This window comes from Hemiscyllium ocellatum, chromosome 23 (genome assembly GCF_020745735.1).
Source record: "Hemiscyllium ocellatum isolate sHemOce1 chromosome 23, sHemOce1.pat.X.cur, whole genome shotgun sequence".
Classification (NCBI taxonomy): Eukaryota; Metazoa; Chordata; class Chondrichthyes; order Orectolobiformes; family Hemiscylliidae; genus Hemiscyllium; species Hemiscyllium ocellatum.
Genome location: NC_083423.1, coordinates 30,158,652 through 30,181,055, shown reverse-complemented (window position 1 = coordinate 30,181,055; position 22,404 = coordinate 30,158,652). Strand labels below are relative to the sequence as shown.

Below are 22,404 nucleotides of genomic sequence, written 5' to 3'. Positions count from 1 at the left end.
CTGTGCAATATATGGAAGGGATATTTGCTGATAAAGTTCTATTCTTGCAGGAGCTGCGTCCCCTCAAAAATGAGCTTTTATCCCGTGCGCTGTGCAGGGCAAACTGGAACTTAGTCATATGCAAAAATGAACCACTGCAATATAGCTTTGATATTCTTTCCAGCAATCATATACATCAGAACAGCTGGTCTCAGGGTATAAAACACACCTCAGGGTTGACGTTTCGAGGGTATGGACGGTGGTGCATTTTGATCTATAGACTGTAATTTTGAGTACTTTTTTTTGTTTTTTTTTAATAACATGCTTTTCGAACGAGAAAGTCACCGCCGCGATTGGAGAACCCGCCTTGTGAATGCTTTAAAAGCGTCACCTCGGCACGCAGCACCTCGCTTTAACAGCGTCGATATAAACCAGGGTTAGGCTGCGATGTTTGTGTGACAGGCGATCAGCCGCTGGCTCCCCGAGAGGAGACCGATCGAGTGTGTGTGTGTGTGTCTGTGGTATTCCTTGTATGGAAACTCGAGGGGGAGCGAAGGGGATTGATGAGACTGGTTTCACAGGGCAATTGGAGGAGGGGACTGAGTATCCAGGACAGTGGCGATCACCAGCAGTTTGCACTGCCCCAGGATAAATCCCAACCCAAGAAAAAGAAGAAAAAAACAAAAACAAAACTAAGCTGTTTGGAGATGGAACCCGGGCTGATGGCGGCTCTTCAGATCATCCGCTAATGTTATAGTTTGGGATTATTAGAATTTGTTGCTGTTGTGAACCTATTCTTGGAATCTCTTCTTCCTGACATTAACTTGGGACAGATTTATTTTTATTCTGCATTTTTAAAAAGAATTTCCCTTCCACTTTGTTTTAAAATACATCCACGGTGGAAGATGGCTGCTTGCAGGCGCTCACTCTGTTTAATAGCAGTTATACAGTTGTGCCTGATGCTATCATGTACATCGCAAGAAAGCTTTCCTCAAGCTAACGAGTAAGTAACAATAACCCAGTTTGTTGCTTGTCCTTGTTGTAGCTGTATGTGTGTGTGTGTGTGTGCAGAGCCCAGTGTCTCTGACTGTGGCTGCTTTGCTTGCCGATACGAAGTGTTGTACTGTACAGTATCTCACGGCGCATCTCTGATTAAACAGATCGCTGTAGAGAGGGAACAAAATCTTCTGATGCATTTGCGATCTGGCTAACCGATTTCTGATTCAGAGAAGTTTTAACACATTTGGACGTCTTTACCGGGTTGATCTCTCGCCCTCTTTCAACTTCCAACCCTCTACTGAACGACAAAGCAGACCCCTAAAAAGTTTATGGTTTGTGAGCATCTATTTAGGCTAAAACGATGGTAATATGTCAATCAGACAGGGCTGCCATGTTTAATTGGAATTGGGAGCGGGGGGGGAAGTTGGATTGCTGTATTTGCCCGAATTCAGAAGGGAGATCACGTTGCCCCAATAAACTTGTTGCCAAAGTTAATAAAAAAAAGTAAAGCATTTGGGGAACGTTTGCCGTGACTGTTGTCACTGGGATTGATCCCGTCAGTTCTTAAAGGAGCCACTGCCGTCTTCACCAGGAGGTGTTAAACACGTTTTCCTTTGTTTATAAACACAAGGTACAATTATATAAACTACGTTCAAAAGCATTGCTGCGTCACTTGCATGTGATGTTAACGTACGGCAATAGCATTTATAGTCTCTTCCCTCCCCTCGTCTTCCCATCCCCCTACCAATCCCCAAAACAAGACTATTTGCTAACAAGAAAGTAAAAGGACGTGTAGTCCGGAGTTCTATTCTTAAACAGAATTATAGAAATTCTTGAGTTTTTTTTAAAACATGCAATCATTTTCCTTTTTTGGTTGTTGGCTAGCACAGAATATTTTCAACATTGTTAAATCAGTAATTTATTTCAACTTTCTCTCTTCCCATCCCAGAGAATAAAAGCGGTTCCATTAATAGATGGTGATTAGTCTCATTAAAGTGATACAGTTAACCCTTCAGACGATGAACCAGGCTTTAATTCTGATCAGTGGTTCTCCGGGGAGCAGGTTTATGTTTGAATGTGATGCTGTAACAGAGGCAATGGTGGTCTGGCATCTGACCTTTTCCCCACAGTATTGATAGTTCTAGCAGGTTATTGACTTTGAAGAACACAAATCTTGAGCTGCACTTTAGTTGCACGTGGTGGCATAAACTTCACAGGCATTTTTGGCGCCAGTAGAATCATTTTGATGAACAAAATGTAAAATACTGTATTGGTAGCACTCAGTCATCTCATTCCATCCCTCCAAGAAATTTGGGAGTATGTGTTTTCTGCTTGAAAGCTATGTAGTATTAATAAATACATTTCTTTAGGTTGTTGCAGAATAAAGTAATTTGGACAAACAATGCCTCAAATTGCGAATGATTAAAATGTTGAATTTCGATTCACTTTTTAAAAAATTTGGTCATGGGACATTTCCATTATTCATTGCCAGAGGTCCATTAAGAGGTAGCAACATTTCTATGGTATTGTAGTCAAATGTAGGCCAGGCCAGATAAAGATAGCAGATTTCTATTAGTGCACTACATTTTGTTTTGCAAATACAGAAGTTGTAAAGAGAAATCAGAATTAATGTTTCGGTCCAATGATCCCTCCTCAGAACTCTGACGTTCTGAGGAAGGATCATCAGATCTGAAATGTTAACTCTGCTTTCTCTCCAAAGATGCTGCCAGATCTGCTGAGCTCTGCCTGCAGAATTTTGTTTTAGTTTCTGATTTACAGTTATCTTGGTTATTATTTAGATTTTAAAAATAATTTTACCACCATTGACAATTTTACATGGCTACCTGTAGGCATGATTTTCTCTAATTACAGATATTTATTGAATTCAGATTTCTCCACCTGCTGCTGTGGTAATACTTGACCCCATGTCCCTAGAACATTAACATTAGACTAGTGATTTTACCATCATGCTAACCCCTTCTCCCTGCTGGATTCTGCTTGTACTGTATAGAAGCCAATGACAAATTTTATTTTAAAATTGCTAGATTTGATATAATAAGACACAATTGAATGATGTACATAGTTTATATTAACTCCAATGCAGCTGCAGATTTCTAAGAAGCTTTCCCACATTTTTCCCATTATAAAAGTTACTTTGCCTCCATAATAAGTTCACTGGGGTAGAACCTGGCGACATGTTTTTCGGCTCTTGCTACTTGGAACCGTACCACTAGGAGGTGTGTGAGAGCAATGCTTGTTGATTCCCTCTGTGGTCTGTGAATTCACTTTGTATGACAGCACCGATAAAGGCCTAATGAACAATTGCCTGTGCTCTCTCTTGACCATAGATGCGGTATTAGAAGGTCAAGAAGTAAAATGCCATTTAAGTATTTTCATCTTTCACAGACATGAAACAGAAAAAAAAGTTAATTGTTTGGCAGTGCTTTTAATATCTGGTGGAAAGACAGGTGAAAAGTCAGTCAACTAAGCAGAGCATATGCAGTACAGGACTGCCTAATGTTAATGAATTTGGAGTGGGCTCTGAAAGCTGGCTTGGAGACATTATTTTGTACAGTTGCAACATCAAATGCTTAGGCAAGTACCCTGGAAACTAGACAGTTGCTAACTCCCAGTTTGACACAAGTGGCATATATCAAGGGCATCAGATGAAAAAATGCCAAACAGACCTTGCTCGAAACAAAGGTTGGTTTCTCTCCCATTAAATAAAGCTGTTTTTCTGAACAGGTATTTGAAGAGTTAATATTCTATGTTAAAGGAAGCCTTCAGTGACAGCTGCTTGCCACATGCTGTGCTTAAGTTATCTCGGTAGAGTCTTTGGTATATTATTTAGAGGAGGCTTGATTGGTTGTTTCCACATGAAATTGTATTAACTTTGATAGTGTGAATGTAAAGAATGTGCTTGTAGCTAACCACAGATGCAATGCATTACTAGTGCTTGTAGCAATGGGGCCATCACTCTGACCCTGCTAATTTGCTGTGGTATATTTTTAAACCTGTTAGCTAGCACAAGTGTACAGATCTATATTTTAGGAATGAGTTATTCTGCCATCTCTGAGTTGCCTAAATATAGAAGTAGAGAAGTTATCAGCTGGTCCCAACAATCAATGGTGCTGTCTGTTAACCCATTAAGTAGTATAGCAGGCCAACTTTCTAGTCCACTATGTATATGTGAAATGAATTTGTATCCATATTTAAAGCATTGTTCCTGTTTCTTTTGGTGCCATGCTATTTTAAAAACTAGTCAATATTTTCAGCTTGTACAGTGTTACTACAGCAACTTAGGGAGATGTAATATATCAGAGGTAGGTGTGTATGAATTAAAGACACATAGCTATTTAAAAGGTAAAACAGAAATGCACTATGAATTGTCACTATAAATCATCAGTATTTTCAGTATTTAAAATCTGCGTGGTGGCTCAGTGGTTAGCACTGCTGCCTCACAGCACCAGGGATACGGGTTCGATTCCAGCCTTGGATGACTGAGTGTGTGGAGTTTGCACATTCTCCCTGTGTCTGCATGGGTTTCCTGTTGGTGCTCCAGTTTCCTCCCACAATTCAAAGATGTGCAGGTCAGGTGAATTGGCCATGCTAAATTGCCCATAGTGTTAGGGGTAAATATAGGGTAGGGGAATGGGTCTGGGTGGGTTTGTCTTCGGAGGGTCGGTGTGGACTTGTTGGGCTGAAGGGCCTGTTTCCATACTGTAGGGAATCTAATGGACTTTCCACTAGGAGGTATTGTAGAGGGTAAAACTGAGTCAAAAGGGAAGTTTTGACAAAGACTAAATGTTATGCATAACTATTTCAAAGCTAGAAAGTTGACCAAAATAATTTATTTCAAGTTTTGTGTTGTTTGTTTTTAACTTTTGATAACAGCTAATTAAGGCAAATTTTAGGTTTGAGGTTATATGGCATGGTTGCGAGGAAACTGTTTGATTATGTTTACCATCACACCAATTAAAACAAAGGTTGCTGTGTAGAAAGACTCAAAACAAAACTACTTTCTGATCTCAGCCTGATAAACCTCCAAGATTCCTACACTCGAGCACTTCCCTGATTTCATGATTGATGGCTGTGACTTTGCCTGCCTAGCATCTAAGCACTGGAAGTCGCTCTAAATCTCGCTTTTCTCTGACTTTCGAATCTCCTTTAATATGCACCTCAAACTCAACACCTTAGATCAAGGTTTTGGCTAATGAATATCTGTTAATATAACACAGGCAAATTTGTTTGATAATGTTCTTTTGAAGCTCCTCCCATCATTTCATCATGTTAAAGATGCTACTTAAGTCAAGTTGTTGTTGTAATGGTAGAGAGGTCAGAATAACCGTTCATTATATAGGTACTGGTTCTAGGGCATCTGCAGGGAAGAAGCAGACAGTATTGTCAGGGCTGAGAAGCCCCACTCAAACCCAGAGTTTATCTCTTTATTTTACAACTAAGTCCTGAAAGGTTCGCCAAGTTGAGAAGAAACAGGCTTGGTGTCTTTTAGTGAGATTCATCTGTGCTTTCCAATATCTAGCATTAAGTTTCTTTGATTTGAGTACAGAATATTACACTGACAATATATCAATAATAATGTAAAATACCATATGGTTTTACAGATTAAGTCAATACAAATGAACATTGTAATGGATATAGGGAGGCAGTATTAACAGGTGTCATTATAACCACACAACAGTGCTATAGATGGACACTTCTGAGCTGATGACCCATCCTTTGATTTCTGGATCATCGAGGTAGAGCCAAGATTTGAATAAGGGGCCCTTTTCGTATAAAACAAGAGATTAAAATATCTTTTATAAACAGAGTAGCAGACATGTGAAATGTGATTTGAAACCTCTTCCATAAAAGTAAACAGCACAATAAATGTTTGTTTAAGAATATATGAGCATTTGAATAGACATCAGTGATCAGTTTTATTTATTCATTCATGTATGCATCACTGGCTAGGTTAGAACTTATTGCTAACAAAAATAGTAATTGCTGGAAAACTCCGCAGGTGTGGTAGGTTAGGGTCATAGAGTCAAGAGGTATACAGCATGGAAACAGACCCTTCAGTCCAATACATTCGTGCTAATCAGATATTCTAAATTAATCTAGTTCCATTTGCTAATACTTGGCCCATATCCCTCCAAACCCTTCCTATTCATGTACCCTTCCAGATGCCTTTTAAATGTTATATTCGTCCCAGTCTCCATCACTTCCTCTGGCAACTCACTCCATACACACACTACTTTCTGCGTGGAAAAGTTGCCCTTTAGGTCCCTTTGAAATCTCCCCCCCCAATTTTGAAACATTTTTCCTCTTTAGTTTTGGTCTCCCTTACCCTGGGGGAAAAAAAACCTTGTCTATTCACCCTATCCATGCGTCTCATGATCTCTTAGACCTCTGTAAGGTCATCCCTCAGCCTCCGACATATCTGTGGATGGAAAGCAGAGTTAACGTTTTCGGGGCCAGTGACCTTTAAACATTTAGAATTGATTGCTCATCCCTAATTGCTTCAAGGGTAATTAAGAGTCAACCATGTTGTGTGAATAAGGTTCCTTCCCCAAATGAGAGATTAGTGAACCAGATGGGTTTTTACAACAATTCTTAGCAGTTACATTGTTACCTTTATCCTCCACTAAATCCAGACTTTTTTTTCCACTGAATTCAAATTTCATCATCTGTTATAGTGAGATTTAAATCAATGCTCCCCGATCATTAGCTCGCGGGTCTGGATTACTGGTCCAGTGATATTACCACTATGACATTCATCTTCACTATGCTTACATTTTACACACTGCTGGATCCGGGTTTATGCGGTCAGTGGAATGTCACTCGCCAGTGTTATTGCAAGGTTCAGTTGGTATCACACAGATTTGTTGCATAACAATTGAAGACCGATGGCATATATATTTCATTGTGATCTGTATGCCTATACTTGTGCCTGCAGAAAACTATCAAAAATTGACCTGTAGCATCATGAGGGCATACAACTCAAACAATATGTAAACTTATGATATAGGCACACCTACATTGCAATAGGACATAATGTTGAAGTTTTGACAGGAGATATATGCAGTGTTCCTTCCCTTGTATGGTGGATGTTTATAGCAAAAACTGTGGCAATTTCTGCATAATTTCTTTCATAGCTTTAGAGGGCAATTGTGGACACGTATTGGTACTTGCTATGGGATTTGATGTTAAACTTAAGATTATTTACATTTTGTGCTCGCAGCATGGAAACAGTTTTCCTCTGCCTCACCCCTTTCACGGAAGCACTTTTTGTCCTCTGTCTCCATGGCATTGGTTTCCCTTTCCTTTTGCAATTCACACTGCCATTCTTCAACCCAGTCCCTTCCGTTGGTGCTGCTTATCTCTGCTCTGCTGTTCACACTGGCATTCATTCACCCATCATTCCTTATTTTAAGCTAACATTTTCTTCCCTTGTTGATGCTATTACTCAACTCCATTGCTCCAAATCTCAGGTGCCTTTAATCCTACCTGTTCAGTTCCTACATAAATTCTTTCCCACTGTCAATTCCAACCAGCACTCTCCTTGCCGATTCCTCAGTTCAAATTGACTCGGCTCTTCCTTTCTCTATTTTGATCTGCTGTGGATGTTTTCCCTCTGACCTCCTTCATTTAACGTTGGCAATATGAATCCCCTCCCACCCTTCATCAAGACATGTTACTTCTTTTCTCCCTTACTTCATACTGGCCATTCTTTGTACCAACATTCCTACCAACATATGCTGCCACCTATTCCTGTCCCCTTGTCACTACCAATCCTAGATCTGACTTAATCTCTCTGTTGCTCTGAAATTAAAATGCTACATGACTTTCTCACCTTTGTATACAACACTGTTACATATCCTACAGAGGCAACATAATCAGATAGAAATTGGAAGAAATATTGAAGTTCTGAGCTAGAGAGCTAGCATCTATTTATTTTCATATCATAATTTCCCTCATCTCATGAAGTTGGATAAGACTCTGACTGACAGGGAAAATTCTGGGTGATTTGTGGAGGGTGTGTGCTTGAAGATTAAATAAGGTTTTATTTTTCTGTACTTTCTTACTAATTTGTGGAAGTATAAAGAAATGCTTACAGTTGACTGCCAGTGCTGAATTAATCCTCACCCTCAACAACGTTTCCTTCAATTCTTCCCACTTTCTCCAAATTCAGGGGGAGGCCATAGGCACTTGTGTGGGCCCTAGCTACACCTGCCTCTTTGTCGGTTACGTTGAGTAGTCCCTCTTCATTACATACACAGGCATTCTTCCAAACTCTTCTGCCGTTATATCAATGACTGCATCGGTGCTGCATCCTGCACCCGGGCTGAACTGGAGCAGTTCATTGACATTGCCCACAACTTCCACCCCATCTTCAAATTCGCATGGTCTATCTCAAACATCTCCCTCCCCTTTCTTGACCTCTGCATTTCCATCTTTGGTGACAGTTTATGGACCAACATTTACCATAAACTCCCTGGTTCGCGCCACATTCCCCACCAACCCCTCCAACCCTCCTCGCTACCTTCCCCCTTAAGCAAAAACAAATGCAATACTGCCTGTACACCAATCCCCTCACCCCATAGCTATCTCTCTACACCCCCTCCCACCCTGTATCCTGCAAAAATTCCATCCTCTTTACCCAAATCTTCTGCCTCCATCGCAACAGCTCAGCTCCACCCCCAAGCATTCCAGATGCCCTCCTATTTCAAACAACATGGCTTCCCCCCTCTGTCATCCAGATGGCCCTCTGCTGCACCTCCTCCATTCCATGCTCCTCTGCTCCAAAACACCCTGCCTTCAAACATAATCAAGACTGGGTCCCCTTTTGTCCTCACTTGCCACTCCAACAGCCACCGCATCCAACGTGTCATTCCCAAGCATTTCCACCAACTCCAATTAGTCCCCACCATCAGGAACATCTTCCCCTCCCCCACATTTCCCTGCCTTCAGCAAGGACCTTCCCTTTGCTACTCCCTGGTTCACATTCCCCACCAACCCCTCCAACCCTCCCCGCTACCTTCTGCTAAGCGAAAAAACATGCAATACTGCCTGTATACCACTCCCCTCACCTCCATCCAAGGCCATAAACTGTCCTTCCAGGTGAGACAGAGGTTCACCTGCATCTGGTGCTCCCAATGTGGTCTTCTCTATGTCGGTGAGATCCAATGTACACTTGGTGATCGTTTCAGCGAATATTGCCGCTGGGTCCGAAACGGCCAACCTGACCTCGAGTTACCGCCATTTCAATTCCCTTCCCACTTCCCCTCTGACATATCCATCCTTGGCCTCCTCCATTGCCATGGTGAATCAGGTTGCAAATTGGAGGAATAACCTCTTATCTTCCCCCTGGGCAGCCTACTGCCTGGAGGACTCAACACTAAGTTCTTGAATTTCAAATAACCTTCCCACCCATCCCCCTACTCCCTTTCCAGCCCCACCTCCTCCTCTTCACCCCCCCACCCCATTCCTTCCAGCTATCAATTGGATTCATCCCTCCCATCGACTAACCAGGTTGTACCCACTACCTGTGTTCACTTAGCTCTACCTCACCATTCTGCTACCCATCCCCCTGGTTTTATCTATAGCTTCCTATATCCCACATCTAATCCTGAAGAAGGGTTATACCTGAAACGTTGATTTCTCAACCTCTTAATGCTGCTTAGCGTGCTGTGCTCTTCCAGCCTTCAGCTTGTCTACTTTGGATTCCAGCATCTGCAGTTTTTCGGTCTCTAACCCTGTATCTTCTCAGAGATCACTTTGCCCTTTTTGCTAAAGAAAAGAAAATTTCATTTGCTTGGATTTTATTTCATAAATTTATTTTCCCCTTCAGTACAGAAATAAGGTAGTTACGATTGTGGATTAATGTGTTCAAATTTCACATGAACTGAAGCTGTCAACTGGTTTACTCATTTTATTCTGTTAGGAAATGAACCATTCTGATTCCGTCTGTGTTTTATATGTGACTCTCTTTCTCTTTTTTTTCTCTCACTCAGTCACTCACGCACACACACACACACACAGAGTGTCTGTGTGTGTGTCTCTCTCTCTCTCACACACACACGCAGAAGCACAAAGTTTCTCTCTCTCTGTATATATGCACACGCACACACACCGAGGCTCAGTCTGTGTGTGTGTGGAGTTAAAAGTGGTGGGGGAATGGCACAGCTGCAGAAAGGGAAGTCGTTGAGGAGGGTTTGACTATTGAGTCAGTATGGGTGGAAGTCAGAAAGAGGAAACTTTATTGGAAGTTCTCTTTGGCTTCCTCAGTAGCAACAGAGACACTGAGGAGCAGATTTTGGAAAGGTGCAGAAGTAACAGTGTTGCTGTCATGGGTGACTTTAACTTCCTAACTATTGATTGGAATCTCCTTGATGCAAATAGTTTGAATGGAGCAGACTTTGTCAAGTATGTACAGGAAGGATTCCTGACTCAATATGTAGGTAGTCCAACTAGAGGGGAGGCCATATTGGATTTGGTGCTTGGCAACAAACCAGGTCAGATGTCAGATCTCTCTGTGGGAGAGCATTTTGGTGATAGTGGTCACAACTCCCTGAGCTTTACTATAATTATGGAGAGGGATAAGAGCAAATGGTTTGGGAACATATTTAATTGGGGAAGGGGGAGTTTTAATGCTATTAGGCAGGAACTGTGGAGCATAAATTGGGAACAGATATTCTCAGGGAAATACACGACAGAAATGTGGAGATTGTCTAGGGAGCACTTGCTGTGACTACTGGATAGGTTTGTCCCACTGATTCAAGGAAGGGATGGTAGAGTGAAGGAACCTTGGATGATAAGAGATGTGGTTCATCTAGTCAAGAGGAAGAAGGAAGCTTACTTAAGGTTGAGGAGGCAAGGATCAGACAGGGCTCTAGAGGGTTATAAGGTGGTCAAGAAGGAACTGAAGAATGGACATAAGAGAGCTAGAAGAGGGCATGAAAAAGCTTTAGCAGGTACAATTACAGAAAAACCCAAGGTATTCTACATGTATTTGAGGAACAAGAGGATGATCAGAATCAGGGTAGGGCCAAGCCGGGATAGTGGAGGGAACCTGTGCCTGGAGTCTGAGGAGGTAGGCAGGTCCTTAATGAATACTTTGCTTCAGTGTTCCCTAGTGAGAGGATCTTGTTATTTGTGAGGACAGCGTGAAACAGGTTGACATGCTCGAACAGGTTGATGTTAAGCAGGAAGATGTGCTGGAAATGTTGAAAAAACATGAGAATAGGTAAGTCATGGGCCAGGTGGGATATACCCAAGGTTTTACCGGAAGTGAGAGAAGAGATTGCTGTGCTTCTGGTGATGATCTTTGCATCCTCACTGTCCACTGGCGTAGTACCTGATGATTGGAAGGTGGCAAATGTTATTTCCTTGTTCAAGAAAGGGAATAGGGATAACCCTGGGAATTCCAGACTCGTTAGTGTTATGTCGGTGGTGGGCAAGTTATTGGAAAGGATCCTAAGAGATAGGATTTATGATTATTTGGAAAATCATAGTTTGATTAGAGGGAGTCAGCATGGCTTTATGAGAGGCAGGTCATACCTTTCAAACCTTATTGAATAGAACATAGAACATAGAAAGATACAGCGCAGTACAAGCCCTTCGGCCCTCGATGTTGCGCAGATCCAAGCCCACCTAACCTACACTAGCCCACTTTCCTCCATATGCCTATCCAATGCCCGTTTAAATGCCCATAAAGAGGGAGAGTCCACCACTGCTACTGGCAGGGCATTCCATGAACTCACGACTCGCTAAGTAAAGAATCTACCCCTAACATCTGTCCTATACCTACCACCCCTTAATTTAAAGCTATGCCCCTCGTAATATCTGACTCCATACGTGAATACCTTGAGGATGTGACAAAACGCATTGAAGGTAGAGCAGTGGATGTGATATATGTGGATTTTAGCAAGGCATTTGATAAGTTTCCCTATGGTAGACTCATTCAGAAAGTAAGGAGGCATGGGATAGAGGGACATTTGACTCTCTGGATACAGAATTGGCTGGCCCATAGAAGACAGAGAGTGATAGTAGATTGAAAGTATTCAGTCGGGAGCTCGGTGACCAGTGGTGTTCCGCAGGGATCTGTTCTGGGATCTCTGCTATTTGTGTGATTTTTATAAATGACTTGGATGAGGAAGTGGAAGGGTGGGTTAGTAAGTTTGTCAATGACACGAAGCTTGGTGGAGTTGTGGATAGTGTGGAGGGCTGTTGTAAGTTTAAAATGGGACATTGACAGGATGCAGAGCTGGGCTAAGAAGTGGCAGATGGAGTTCTACGTTGAAAAGTGTGAAGTGATCCATTTGGAAGGTTGAGTTTGAATGCAGATTACAGGATTAAAGGCAGGATTCTTGGCAGTGTGGAGGAACAGAGGGATCTTGGGGTCCACATCCATAGGTCCCTCAAAGTTGCCACCCATCTTGATAGGGTTATCAATAAGGCATCTGGTGTGTTGGCTTTCATTAGCAGGGGGATTGAGTTTAAGAGCCATGAGGTTGTGTGCAGCTCTGTAAAGCCCTGGTTAGACCACACTTGGAATAATGTGTTCAGTTCTGGTTACCTCATAATAGGAATGAAGTGGAAGCTTTTGAGAGGGTGCAGAGGAGATTTCCCAGGGCACTTCTTGGATTAGAAGGCATGTTTTATGAAGAGAGATTGAGGGAGCTGAGGCTTTTTTCATTGGAGCGAAGAAGGTTGAGAGGTGATTTGATAGAGGTGTACAAGATAATGAGAGGCAAAGTTAGAGTGGATAGCTAGAGACTTTTTCCCAGGGTGGAAATGGCTATATTTTAAGGTGATTGGAGGAAGATTTGGTTGGGGAGGGGAGGTGGGGGGGGGGAGGAATGTCAGAGGTGCCTTCTTTACACCAAGAGTTGTGGGTGTGTGGAATGCACTACCAGCAGCGGTATTAGAGTCCGATACATTAGAGTCATTTAAGTGACTCTTGAATAGGCACCTGAATGATAATAAAATGAAGGAGTTGTAGATTAGCTTGATATTGAGTAGGATAAAAGGTCAGCACAACATTGAGGGCTGAAGGGCCTATGGTGTGCTGTACTGATCTGTCTGTCTCTCTCTTTCTTTCTCTCTCTCTCTCTCTTTCTTTCTCTCTCTCTGTCTCCTTTTCTCTTTCTTTCTCTTCCTCTCTCTCTCTCTCTTTCTCTCTCTCTCTCTTTCTCTCTCTCTCTCTCTGTCTCCCTCTTTCTCTCTTTCTCTCTCTCTGTCTGAATAATATTAATATGTTTTACACTAAGGCTGTTTCTGGTGATGGAGCTAGCCATACTTTTGTATGAAATCACTAGAAAGAAAGGCTTGCATTTACTCTGCCTTTCATGATGCTAGCTGTGGCCACCACATCTTGAGAATAAATTTCAAACAAAGTTTAAGAATGTTCTCATCTAACTAAGGTGGGATATGAGCTTCATACTGTTCTGATCTGCCATCAACCTTCCAGCCAGACTGTGGTTTTAATGGAAGGACCTGGCCCCAGTTGAAGTATAGCACCCTTCACCCAGCAACCTAAACTCACCTTGCTGCAGTCGCTGAATGTCAGTGCCAAAGAACCCACCGCTGGAAACTGTAGCTTCAAGATTAAGGAATAATTGTACTGCTGTGTATCTCAGTCCCATCTCTTTGATCATTGTATATAATACATAATAGCCCTTTAAGAATACATTACTTTTTTGCCACAGAAAGCAGTTGAGACCAAAACAGTGAATATTTTCAAGAAGGTGGTAGACATACTTCTTAGATGGTAGAATTATTGCAATTTTGTATGTCTTGATTCAGTGGTGGGTCCTATATTGTGATAACCCCAAATGGAAAGAGTATATCTTTATTTTTACATGCCTTCAGACAAATAGTTGTGATTACATAAGGTAGCTATTATTTGCATTGATCAAATTTGGTGACTGAACAGGATTCATAACTTTAAAATCCCAGATTCAAAATCATTTGGTAAATCAATCACACCCATCTTTGAAATTCCATACCAAGTATTAAATGTTAAATTATTTATTTCCAGTTATTTATTGCTGGGGAGAAATTTACTCAGCTGTACTAGGCCTCAGTGACTTGCGTCCGTGGGGAACACTTGGGGCAAGGCAACTATAGTGGTTGTTCCTGTAGGGAAGAAGAGAGGTCAAAGTTGCTCACAGATATCCCAAATTGCATCTCAATGTCACTCAGTCACTGTTGAATAAGGCACAAACTTTTGATCTTCTCGTCCTGCTCCTCTGTCTTCTGGTCCTCTAGATCTTCCTCCTCCATTGGTTCAGTACTAATCCATAATGAAGTCAGTGTCTATGGCCGATTGCAGGGGAATGATGATCAAAACTGGTATTTAAAAAAAAATATTTTTAATCCAGGTATCTATCATAATCGTTCTGGAATTATATAAAGATCTTTAAGTACAAGACGAACAGCGATAATGAGATTAGGCCAAGGGAATTTGATATTGCCTTTTATGCTACAAAAGCAGATTCTTTGCCTAAGATGAATGATCTTGTAGCAGGATTAAATTGTGTATAATCTGAGAAAGCTTCAGATTTCCCTCATCTGTGTGAGGGTTAGGATCTGATTGGTTATGTAGGATAATGACTGTTCATCCTAATTATGCCATGGCCCACTGGGAGAATCTTGACCCAGTTGCCTCTGTCATACTTCTGTTACTTCCAACCAGCCTATTGTAATAACAGAATTATTTATCATTTTCCTTATTTATTCCCCTGATTTTAATTATGAGGTGGTGAAAGTTGTGTTTGGAAGTGAGAATGGTTAGATGTGCCATTCTTATGCTTAGCATGCAGAACTTGATAGAAGAGGGGAATTTTACCTGAAGAGAGAAGTTATGAGCTAATTAGCCTGATAACAAGATGGTCGCTAGTGTAAAACATGCAGTATGAATCATGAAAAGTAAGGCAAATGCATTGACAGTGTTTAAATGTTCTGATTTTTAAGAATTCTCTGAACATGTGTGAAAGCAGCATTGACTTACTTGTGTGAAAATATGTTTGTTAACAAGTTCCTGAGGTGGAATCTTGGAAAAACAGAATAATGCCACTGCTGTTTATATTTCTGAAGCCAATTAATTAAGCATGAAAGACATACACCAGACAGTGATGAATTAATATTTATTACTTCTTTGACTTTCAGAATATATTAGAAGTTAATTTCAACTGTAAAGACCTTACAAAATAGAGGTAATCTTAACTCTTGATAATTGGACCCATGCGAACTTTAACTGAGTAGAACGAGTGTGACCAGGATATGGAAATAGTGATATGATGACGTGCTGCCATGCAAGAAGATACAAGGCTTCGACATAATATCTAATCTGAAAGGTGTCATTGCCAGAATGCCACTTAAGGTTGGCATTAGTTGACTAAATTAGTTTTGCTCTGAAGTAAAAGCTTAGATTATGGGCACAAGTACATAGAGTTGAGTTTGTAACCTCAACTTTCTGACAGAAGCAAATATGTTCCCTCTGGGAAAGCCACTTCTTTGGATGTAGGCATTTGAATCGATTCTTGATTTGGGAAGTGTAGACTCAGTGCTGGTCAATAAAACAAAATAAAGAAAATTTTAGAATTACATAAAATTGTGAAAGTGTATAATTTTCACGTGCCTTCATAATAATGCAGGCTGTTGTGTTTATAAATTCTGATTTTATTTTGTGATAGGTTTATGTCTGCTGACGTTTATGAAATATGTTGCAATCCCACAGGTATGGAAATTGAATCACACTACAGGAATTAAAGAATAATTTTGGGTCCAGTGGCAGCGACAGGTTCATTTTGTGATGAAAGTGCATCATGTGTCATACAAGGGTCAGTCTGTTGGTGTTGAAGGTGAACAGTTGAAATGCATGTAACTACATACAATGAAAGCATAAGAGTTCTTGTATCACAAATGTAGTGTCCCTACTTCTGTGTCAGCAGATAAAGGTTCAAATCCCAATAACTCCACAAATGTATAGTAACATCTCTGCAGGTTGATTAGAAAATATCTATATTGAAAGGTGAAGGACGAGGGTGGGGGTTGGGGAAGAGGTTGGGGGTGGGGGGTTGGTTGGGGGGTTGTGGCTGCGAGGGTCTTTAAGTCTATTTCAGGTCTCTTTGCTATGGTCATTCACAGCCTAATTTCTCAATGTGACTAGCCTCAACTAACAAAAGGGATCAGTGGAGATTTACACATAAAAGGCATGTTCTCTGTTTCCACATTCCTTACTTTAGGAAGAAGAATGTTCCTGCTAGTTCCACATTGAATCCGTAGGCTACTACTAAACATTTATTCCCAACTCCAAATGCTGGAGTTTTCTGCCTTCATTAGACACAATCAGAAGTCACTTGACACCAGGTTACAGTCCAACAAGTTTATTGTGTCTGCACCTGTTGAAAGAATGGCACTCCAAAAGCTTGTGATTTCAAATATATCTGTTGGACTGTAACCTCGTGTTGTGTAACTTCTGACTTTATTCCCCTGATTCCAACACCAGCACTTCATTAGGCACATTGGAAACTCATGTGGGGGCATTGGGAGAAATCAGCTATAATAGGAAGTATATTTTAATTGCATTTGTCATCACCGCGTTTACTGATAACTGGTTTGGATACAATGCAGTTTCTAAGTCACTGAGATGTAATTTGCAATGTTCATCTTGGAAATAATAATGGACATTAGCAATGCTTTTGCATTATCTCTGTTCATACAATAATCAAATTAGTCATTTCAGATCATTGTTAGGTGTGAAAATCCAAAGCGAAAGGCATTACAAAGCATACAAACAATAAACTATGCATTGTAACTTGTAATTCTTGGACATTTACCCTTCCAATGCATTTTGATCTATCAAGCAGGATAATCGTTCAGAGTATACATCTTCAGTTCCCTTGCTATGACTTGATATATAGCTGATGTAAATTGCAGAGAATTATCAGATAGGTAAGTGGCTATCTTGCAGATGCAGGTCTGGTTTTGTTAAGCTAATAAGATTACATTGCAGATGGGAAAGAGCAAACAAAATCCCACTGCTTCCACCTCTTGCGTCAGAAAACTTTTGTGAGGAATTGTTCCACCATAATAACGTAAAATATAGAGTTTGAATTTCCATCACAACTGTATTTCTAAATAAACTGAATTTTGCTTGTATTCATCAAGCAGCTTGGCCAATTTACAGTCAGTGAAATATTGCATGTCTATGAGATGACTTTTTGGATCGCTTTGTGGTGGAACCCACTAGGGAACAGACAATACTGGATTTAGTGTTGTACAATGAGGCAGACTTGATAAGGGAGCTTAAGGTGAGGAAACCCTTAAGAGGCAAAGATCATAATATGATTGAATTTGCTCTGCAATTTAAGAGGGAGAAGATAAAATCAGAGGTATTACAACTGAATAAAGGCAAATACAGAGGCATGAGGGAGGAGCTGGATAGAATTGACTGGGAGAGGAGCCTAATTGGAAAGACAGCAGAACAGCAATGGCAGTTGTTTCTGGAAGTAATTCAGGGGACAGAGCAGATATTCATCCCGAGGAAAAAGAAGTGTGGTACAAGGAAGATGAGGCAGCCATGGCTGACTAGGGAAGCCAGGGATAGCATAAAAGCAAACAAGGAAGTATATAATGTGGCAAAGGCAGTAGGAAACCAAAGGATTGGGAAGCTTTCAAAGACCAACAGAGGGCAACAAAAAAAAAGAAACAATGAGAGAGAAAATTGAGTAAGGGTAAGCTAGCCAGTAATATAAAGGAAGGCCTTAAGAGATCCTTTTGATATATAAAGGGCAAAAGAGAGGCAAAAGTGGATAATGGGTCACCAGCAAATAACACTGGAGAGATAGTAGTAGGGAACAAGGAAATGGCTGATGAACTGAATAATTACTTTGCGTCAGTCTTCTCAGTGGACGACATGAGTAATATTATATGAATTCAAGAGAGTGAGGGGCAGACCTGAGTATGTGGCCATCACCAAAGAGAAGCTGCCAGAAAAACGGAATGGTCTGAAGGTGTATACGTAACCTGGACCAGATGGACTACACGCAAGAATTCTCAGGGAGATAGCTGACGAGATAGTGGAGACATCGGTGGTGATCTTTCAGGAATTGCTAGAATCAGGGAGGGTACCAGAGGACTGGAAAATTATTTACGTGACAACCCAGTTTTAAAAAGAGAGTAAGGCAAAAGACGGAAAATGTTTAGATCGATTAGCCTAATCTTGGCCATGGCTAAGATCCTGGAATCCATTGTGAAGGATGAGATTTCTAAATACTTGGAAGTATATGGTAAAATAGAGCAAAGTCAGCACAGTTTCATCAAGGGGAAGTCATGCCTGACAAATCTTCTAGAATCTTTGAGGAAGTAACAAGCAGGCTATACCAAGGAGAGCCAATGGATGTTATCTACCTGGACTTCAAGAAGGCCTTTGACAAGGTGCCGCACAGGAGACTACTGAGTTAGGTAAGCACCTAAGATGCTAGCATGGATAGAAGCTTGGCTGTCTGACAGAAAGCAGAGAGTGGGGATAAAAGGGTCCTTGTCAGGGTGGCAGTTGGTGACAAGTGGTATTCCACAAGGCTCAGTGTTGGGACTGCAACTTCTCACTTTATACATTAATGATTTAGATGAAGGAACTGAGGGCATTCTGGCCAAGTTTGCAGATGAAACAAAGATAGATAGAGGGGTAGGTAGCATTGTGGAGGTGGGAGATGCAGAATGAATTAGAAGAGTGGGCAAAGAGTGGCAAATGGAGTACAATGTGGGAAAATGTAAGGGCATACACTTTGTTATGAAGAATAGAGGCATGGACTATCTTCTTTTGGAGAAAATGCAGAGGCATGGGATTGAGGGTAATTTAGCAGTTTGAATTAGAAACTGGCTTTCTGAAAGAAAGCAACGAGTGGTGGTTGATGGAACATATTCAGCCGGGAGTCCGGTTACTAGTGGTGTGGCACAAGGATCTGTTTTGGGACCACTACTGTTTGTCATTTTTATAAATAACTTTAGACACAGGCACAGGTGGATGGATTAATGAATGTGCAGATGACACTCAAGTCATTGGAGTAGTGGACAGTTTAGAAGAATGTTACAGATTGCAGGGGGATTTAGATAAACTGCAGGATTGGGCTGAAAGGTGGCAATCGGAGTCCAATGCAGCTAAACGTGAGGTGATGCACTTTAGGAAGAATAACAGGAATGCAGAGTGCTGGGTCAGTGGAAAGATTCTTGGTAGTGTGCATGTGCAGAGGGATCATGGAGTTGCTCCCTGAAAGTTGCTACCCAGGTTGATAGTGCTGTTAAGAAGGCATACAGTGTGTTAGGTTTCATTTGTAGAGGGATTGAGTTCCGGAGCCGCAATATTATGCTGCAACTGTACAAAACGTTAGTGTGCCCACACTTGGAATATTGTGTACAGTTCTGGTCACCATATTTCAGGAAGGATGTGGAAGCATTGGAAAGGGTGCAGAAGAGATTTACGAGAATGTTGCCTGGTCTGGAGGGAAGGGCTTATGAGGAAAGGCTGAGAGACTTGGGTCTGTTCTCATTGGAAAGAAGAAGGCTAAGAGGGGATTTGATAGAGACATACAAGATGATCAGAGGATTAGACAGGGTGGACAGTGAAAGCCTTTTTCCTAGGATGGTGATGTCACGAGGGGGCATAACTACAAATTGAGGAGTGATAGATTTAAGACAGATGTCAGAGGCAGGTTCTTTACTCAGAGTGATAAGGGTGTGGAATGCCCTGCCTGCCAATGTAGTTTAACTCAGTCACATTAGGGAGATTTAAACAATCTTTGGATAAGCACTTGGATGATGGTGGGATAGTGTAGGTGGACAAGCTGAGAATAGTTCACAGGTCGGCGCAACATTGAGGGACGAAGTGCCTGTCCTGTTCTGTATTGTTCTATGTTCTAAATGGGGAGAAACATCAGAAGTCTGAAGTGCAAAGAGTTGGGAGTTCTAGTCCAGGATTCTCTCAAGGTAAACTTGCAAGTTGAGTCAGTAGTTAGGAAGGCAAATGCAATGATGGCATTTATTTTGAGAATATCAAAGCAAGTACATCTGAGGCTCTATAAGGCTCTAGTACTTGCTTCTGGAATATTGTGCACAGTTTTGGCCTCCATATCTCAGGAAGAATGTACAAGCCCTGGAGCATGTTCAGAGGAGGTTTATGAGAATGGTCCCAGGAAAGAAAAAAACTTAACATATGAGCAGTGGGTCTATACTCGATGGAGTTTTGAAGGATGGGGGGTGTGGGGTGTGGGGGAGGTTCTAATTGAAACATAAAGAACACTGAATGGCCTGGACAGAGCAGATGTTGGGAAGATCTTTCCATTGGTTGGGGAGATTAGGACCTGAAGGCACAGCCTTGGAATAAAAGGAATGCCTTTTAGAACAGAGAAATTAGATTAGATTACTTACAGTGTGGAAACAGGCCCTTCGGCCCAACAAGTCCACACCGACCCGCTGAAGCACAACCCACAGGCAATTTAGCATGGCCAATTCACCTGACCTGCACATCTTTGGACTGTGGGAGGAAACCGGAGCACCCGGAGGAAACCCATGCAGACACGGGGAGAACGTGCAAACTCCACACAGTCAGTCGCCTGAGTCGGGAATTGAACCTGGGTCTCAGGTGCTGTGAGGCAGCAGTGCTAACCACTGTGCCACTGTGCCACCCACTTTATATCTTTAGCCAGAGAGTGGTGAGTTGATGGAATTCATTGCCACAGAAGGCTGTGGAGGCCAGGTCACTAAGTATATTTAAGACTGAGATAGATAGGATCTTGGGTGTTAAGGGGAGAAAGTGAGAGAATGGGGTTGAGAAACTTATCAGCCATGATTGAATGGTGGAGCAGACTCAATGGGTAATAGCCTAGTTTCTGCTCCTATGTCTTCTGGTCTTCTGGTCAGTTTTACACTCATTTAAAATGCAGTTCTATTTTCTGTGGATATAAAAGTCTCAGGTATGTTAATGTGAGAGCTGCATTTAACTCAGAGGTTATTTAATAAATGACTTCTGAATGTATTAAAGCAAGAAATGTGAGACTAATCGTGCGTAACTTGACACCATTTGGGCTTTTATGGTGCACTGGATAACTGTAGCCTTGTGGAAAGTACCCATGCTTGGACCTTTGGGGGATTTTAACGTTTATTTTTAAATGTTATTAGTGATGCTGATGCCTATTATCTGATGCAGTGATCTGTGTTGGAACTACAGTATTTGTTAACTTTGCAACATAATTTAACTAATCTATAATAATGATTTGGAGATGCTGGTGTTGGACTGGGGGTTTTTAACAATCTATAATAAAGCCATCATCCTCAATCCAAACTTAGTTAGAGGATGCTGTTCTATTAAAACACAGTCATGTCTGCTATTAGAGCAAAGTAAAATTGATGACTCAGTTGGCTATTTAGGATCATTGGTACAAGCGCTTGAGCAAGCATAACCAACATATGTGGGAGGAAAACGTCAAGCTTAAAGAGAGCTATTTGTTTGTCATGGCTACATATAGCAAAAAGAGAAAGAAGTCAGGAAGCAGTTTTGCTTAATTAGCATGAGGGTGAAAATTAGGGTCCTGTAATTAATCACTGTATCATTGCTATTTATCACCCTGTGGTGTCCATCCATCTATCTGCCTGTTTAGCTTATTGTGTAAGTATGTGGGTGTTTGCCTACCTCTGTTTTCTTAGCAAACATCTTACAGTTTCTGCTTGTCTGGTTTTTGAAAGTCTTTTCATTTCTCAGTTGATGTTTGGAAGTGAAGTTTTACGAATTGGTACACCTTGACCTTTCATTCCGGTTTGTTTCTATATCTAGTTCTTGTTTATGGAGTGATTGGGTAATAGTGACTGGAATTCTGTTTCCACACAGATCTGTGAATTAAAATTTGTGAATTAATATTTACTATCTGTCGCTTTGGAAATCTCAAAAAGCATCCCCTTAAGAATTTCTGGAATATATTCTATTCTTGAAAAGGAACTGATAATAATCCTTAGAAAAGTAATTCAAAAGTATAATAATTATATTGATGCAAAATATTATTAACAAAGTTATATTTGTTTTAAATTATGTATCCTGAAATATTTGTATTGAAGTGAACAATGCTACTGACATTTGTAGATAACAAGCTTGATGGAGTCACTGAGCCTGATAGTGCATATGTGTTATATTAGCATCAATTGATGTAGTCATTAACCACAGGTTATTTGGTGATCATGGGGGCTTTGTGGCACAATTGTCTTGACCCTATCTCTAATCGGAACATTCATGCTCTATTTACCTCAGACATGTGTTGTAACATTGTTTAAAAATATCTATTTAGTGATCATATCTGTTTAGCTGTGGTAATTCAGCACCTTTTTGGTTTTATCCATCCTAACTTTCCCAAGGAGCGCATCAGCAATTAC

The 22,404-nt window shown here is 41.1% G+C and overlaps 1 protein-coding gene across 3 annotated transcripts in view; it reads left to right on the top strand.

Moving 5' to 3' along the window:
• Nucleotides 1-511: 511 nt before the first annotated feature.
• Nucleotides 512-22,404, top strand: part of LOC132826725 (voltage-dependent calcium channel subunit alpha-2/delta-1) — a 668,330-nt gene continuing 646,437 nt past the window's right edge. For all 3 annotated transcript variants that reach the window (XM_060842844.1, XM_060842843.1, XM_060842846.1), the window contains exon 1: nt 512-982. In XM_060842844.1, coding sequence (XP_060698827.1) covers nt 885-982 — 98 coding nt within the window. In that variant the 5' untranslated portion in view covers nt 512-884. The remainder of the gene's footprint in view (nt 983-22,404) is intronic.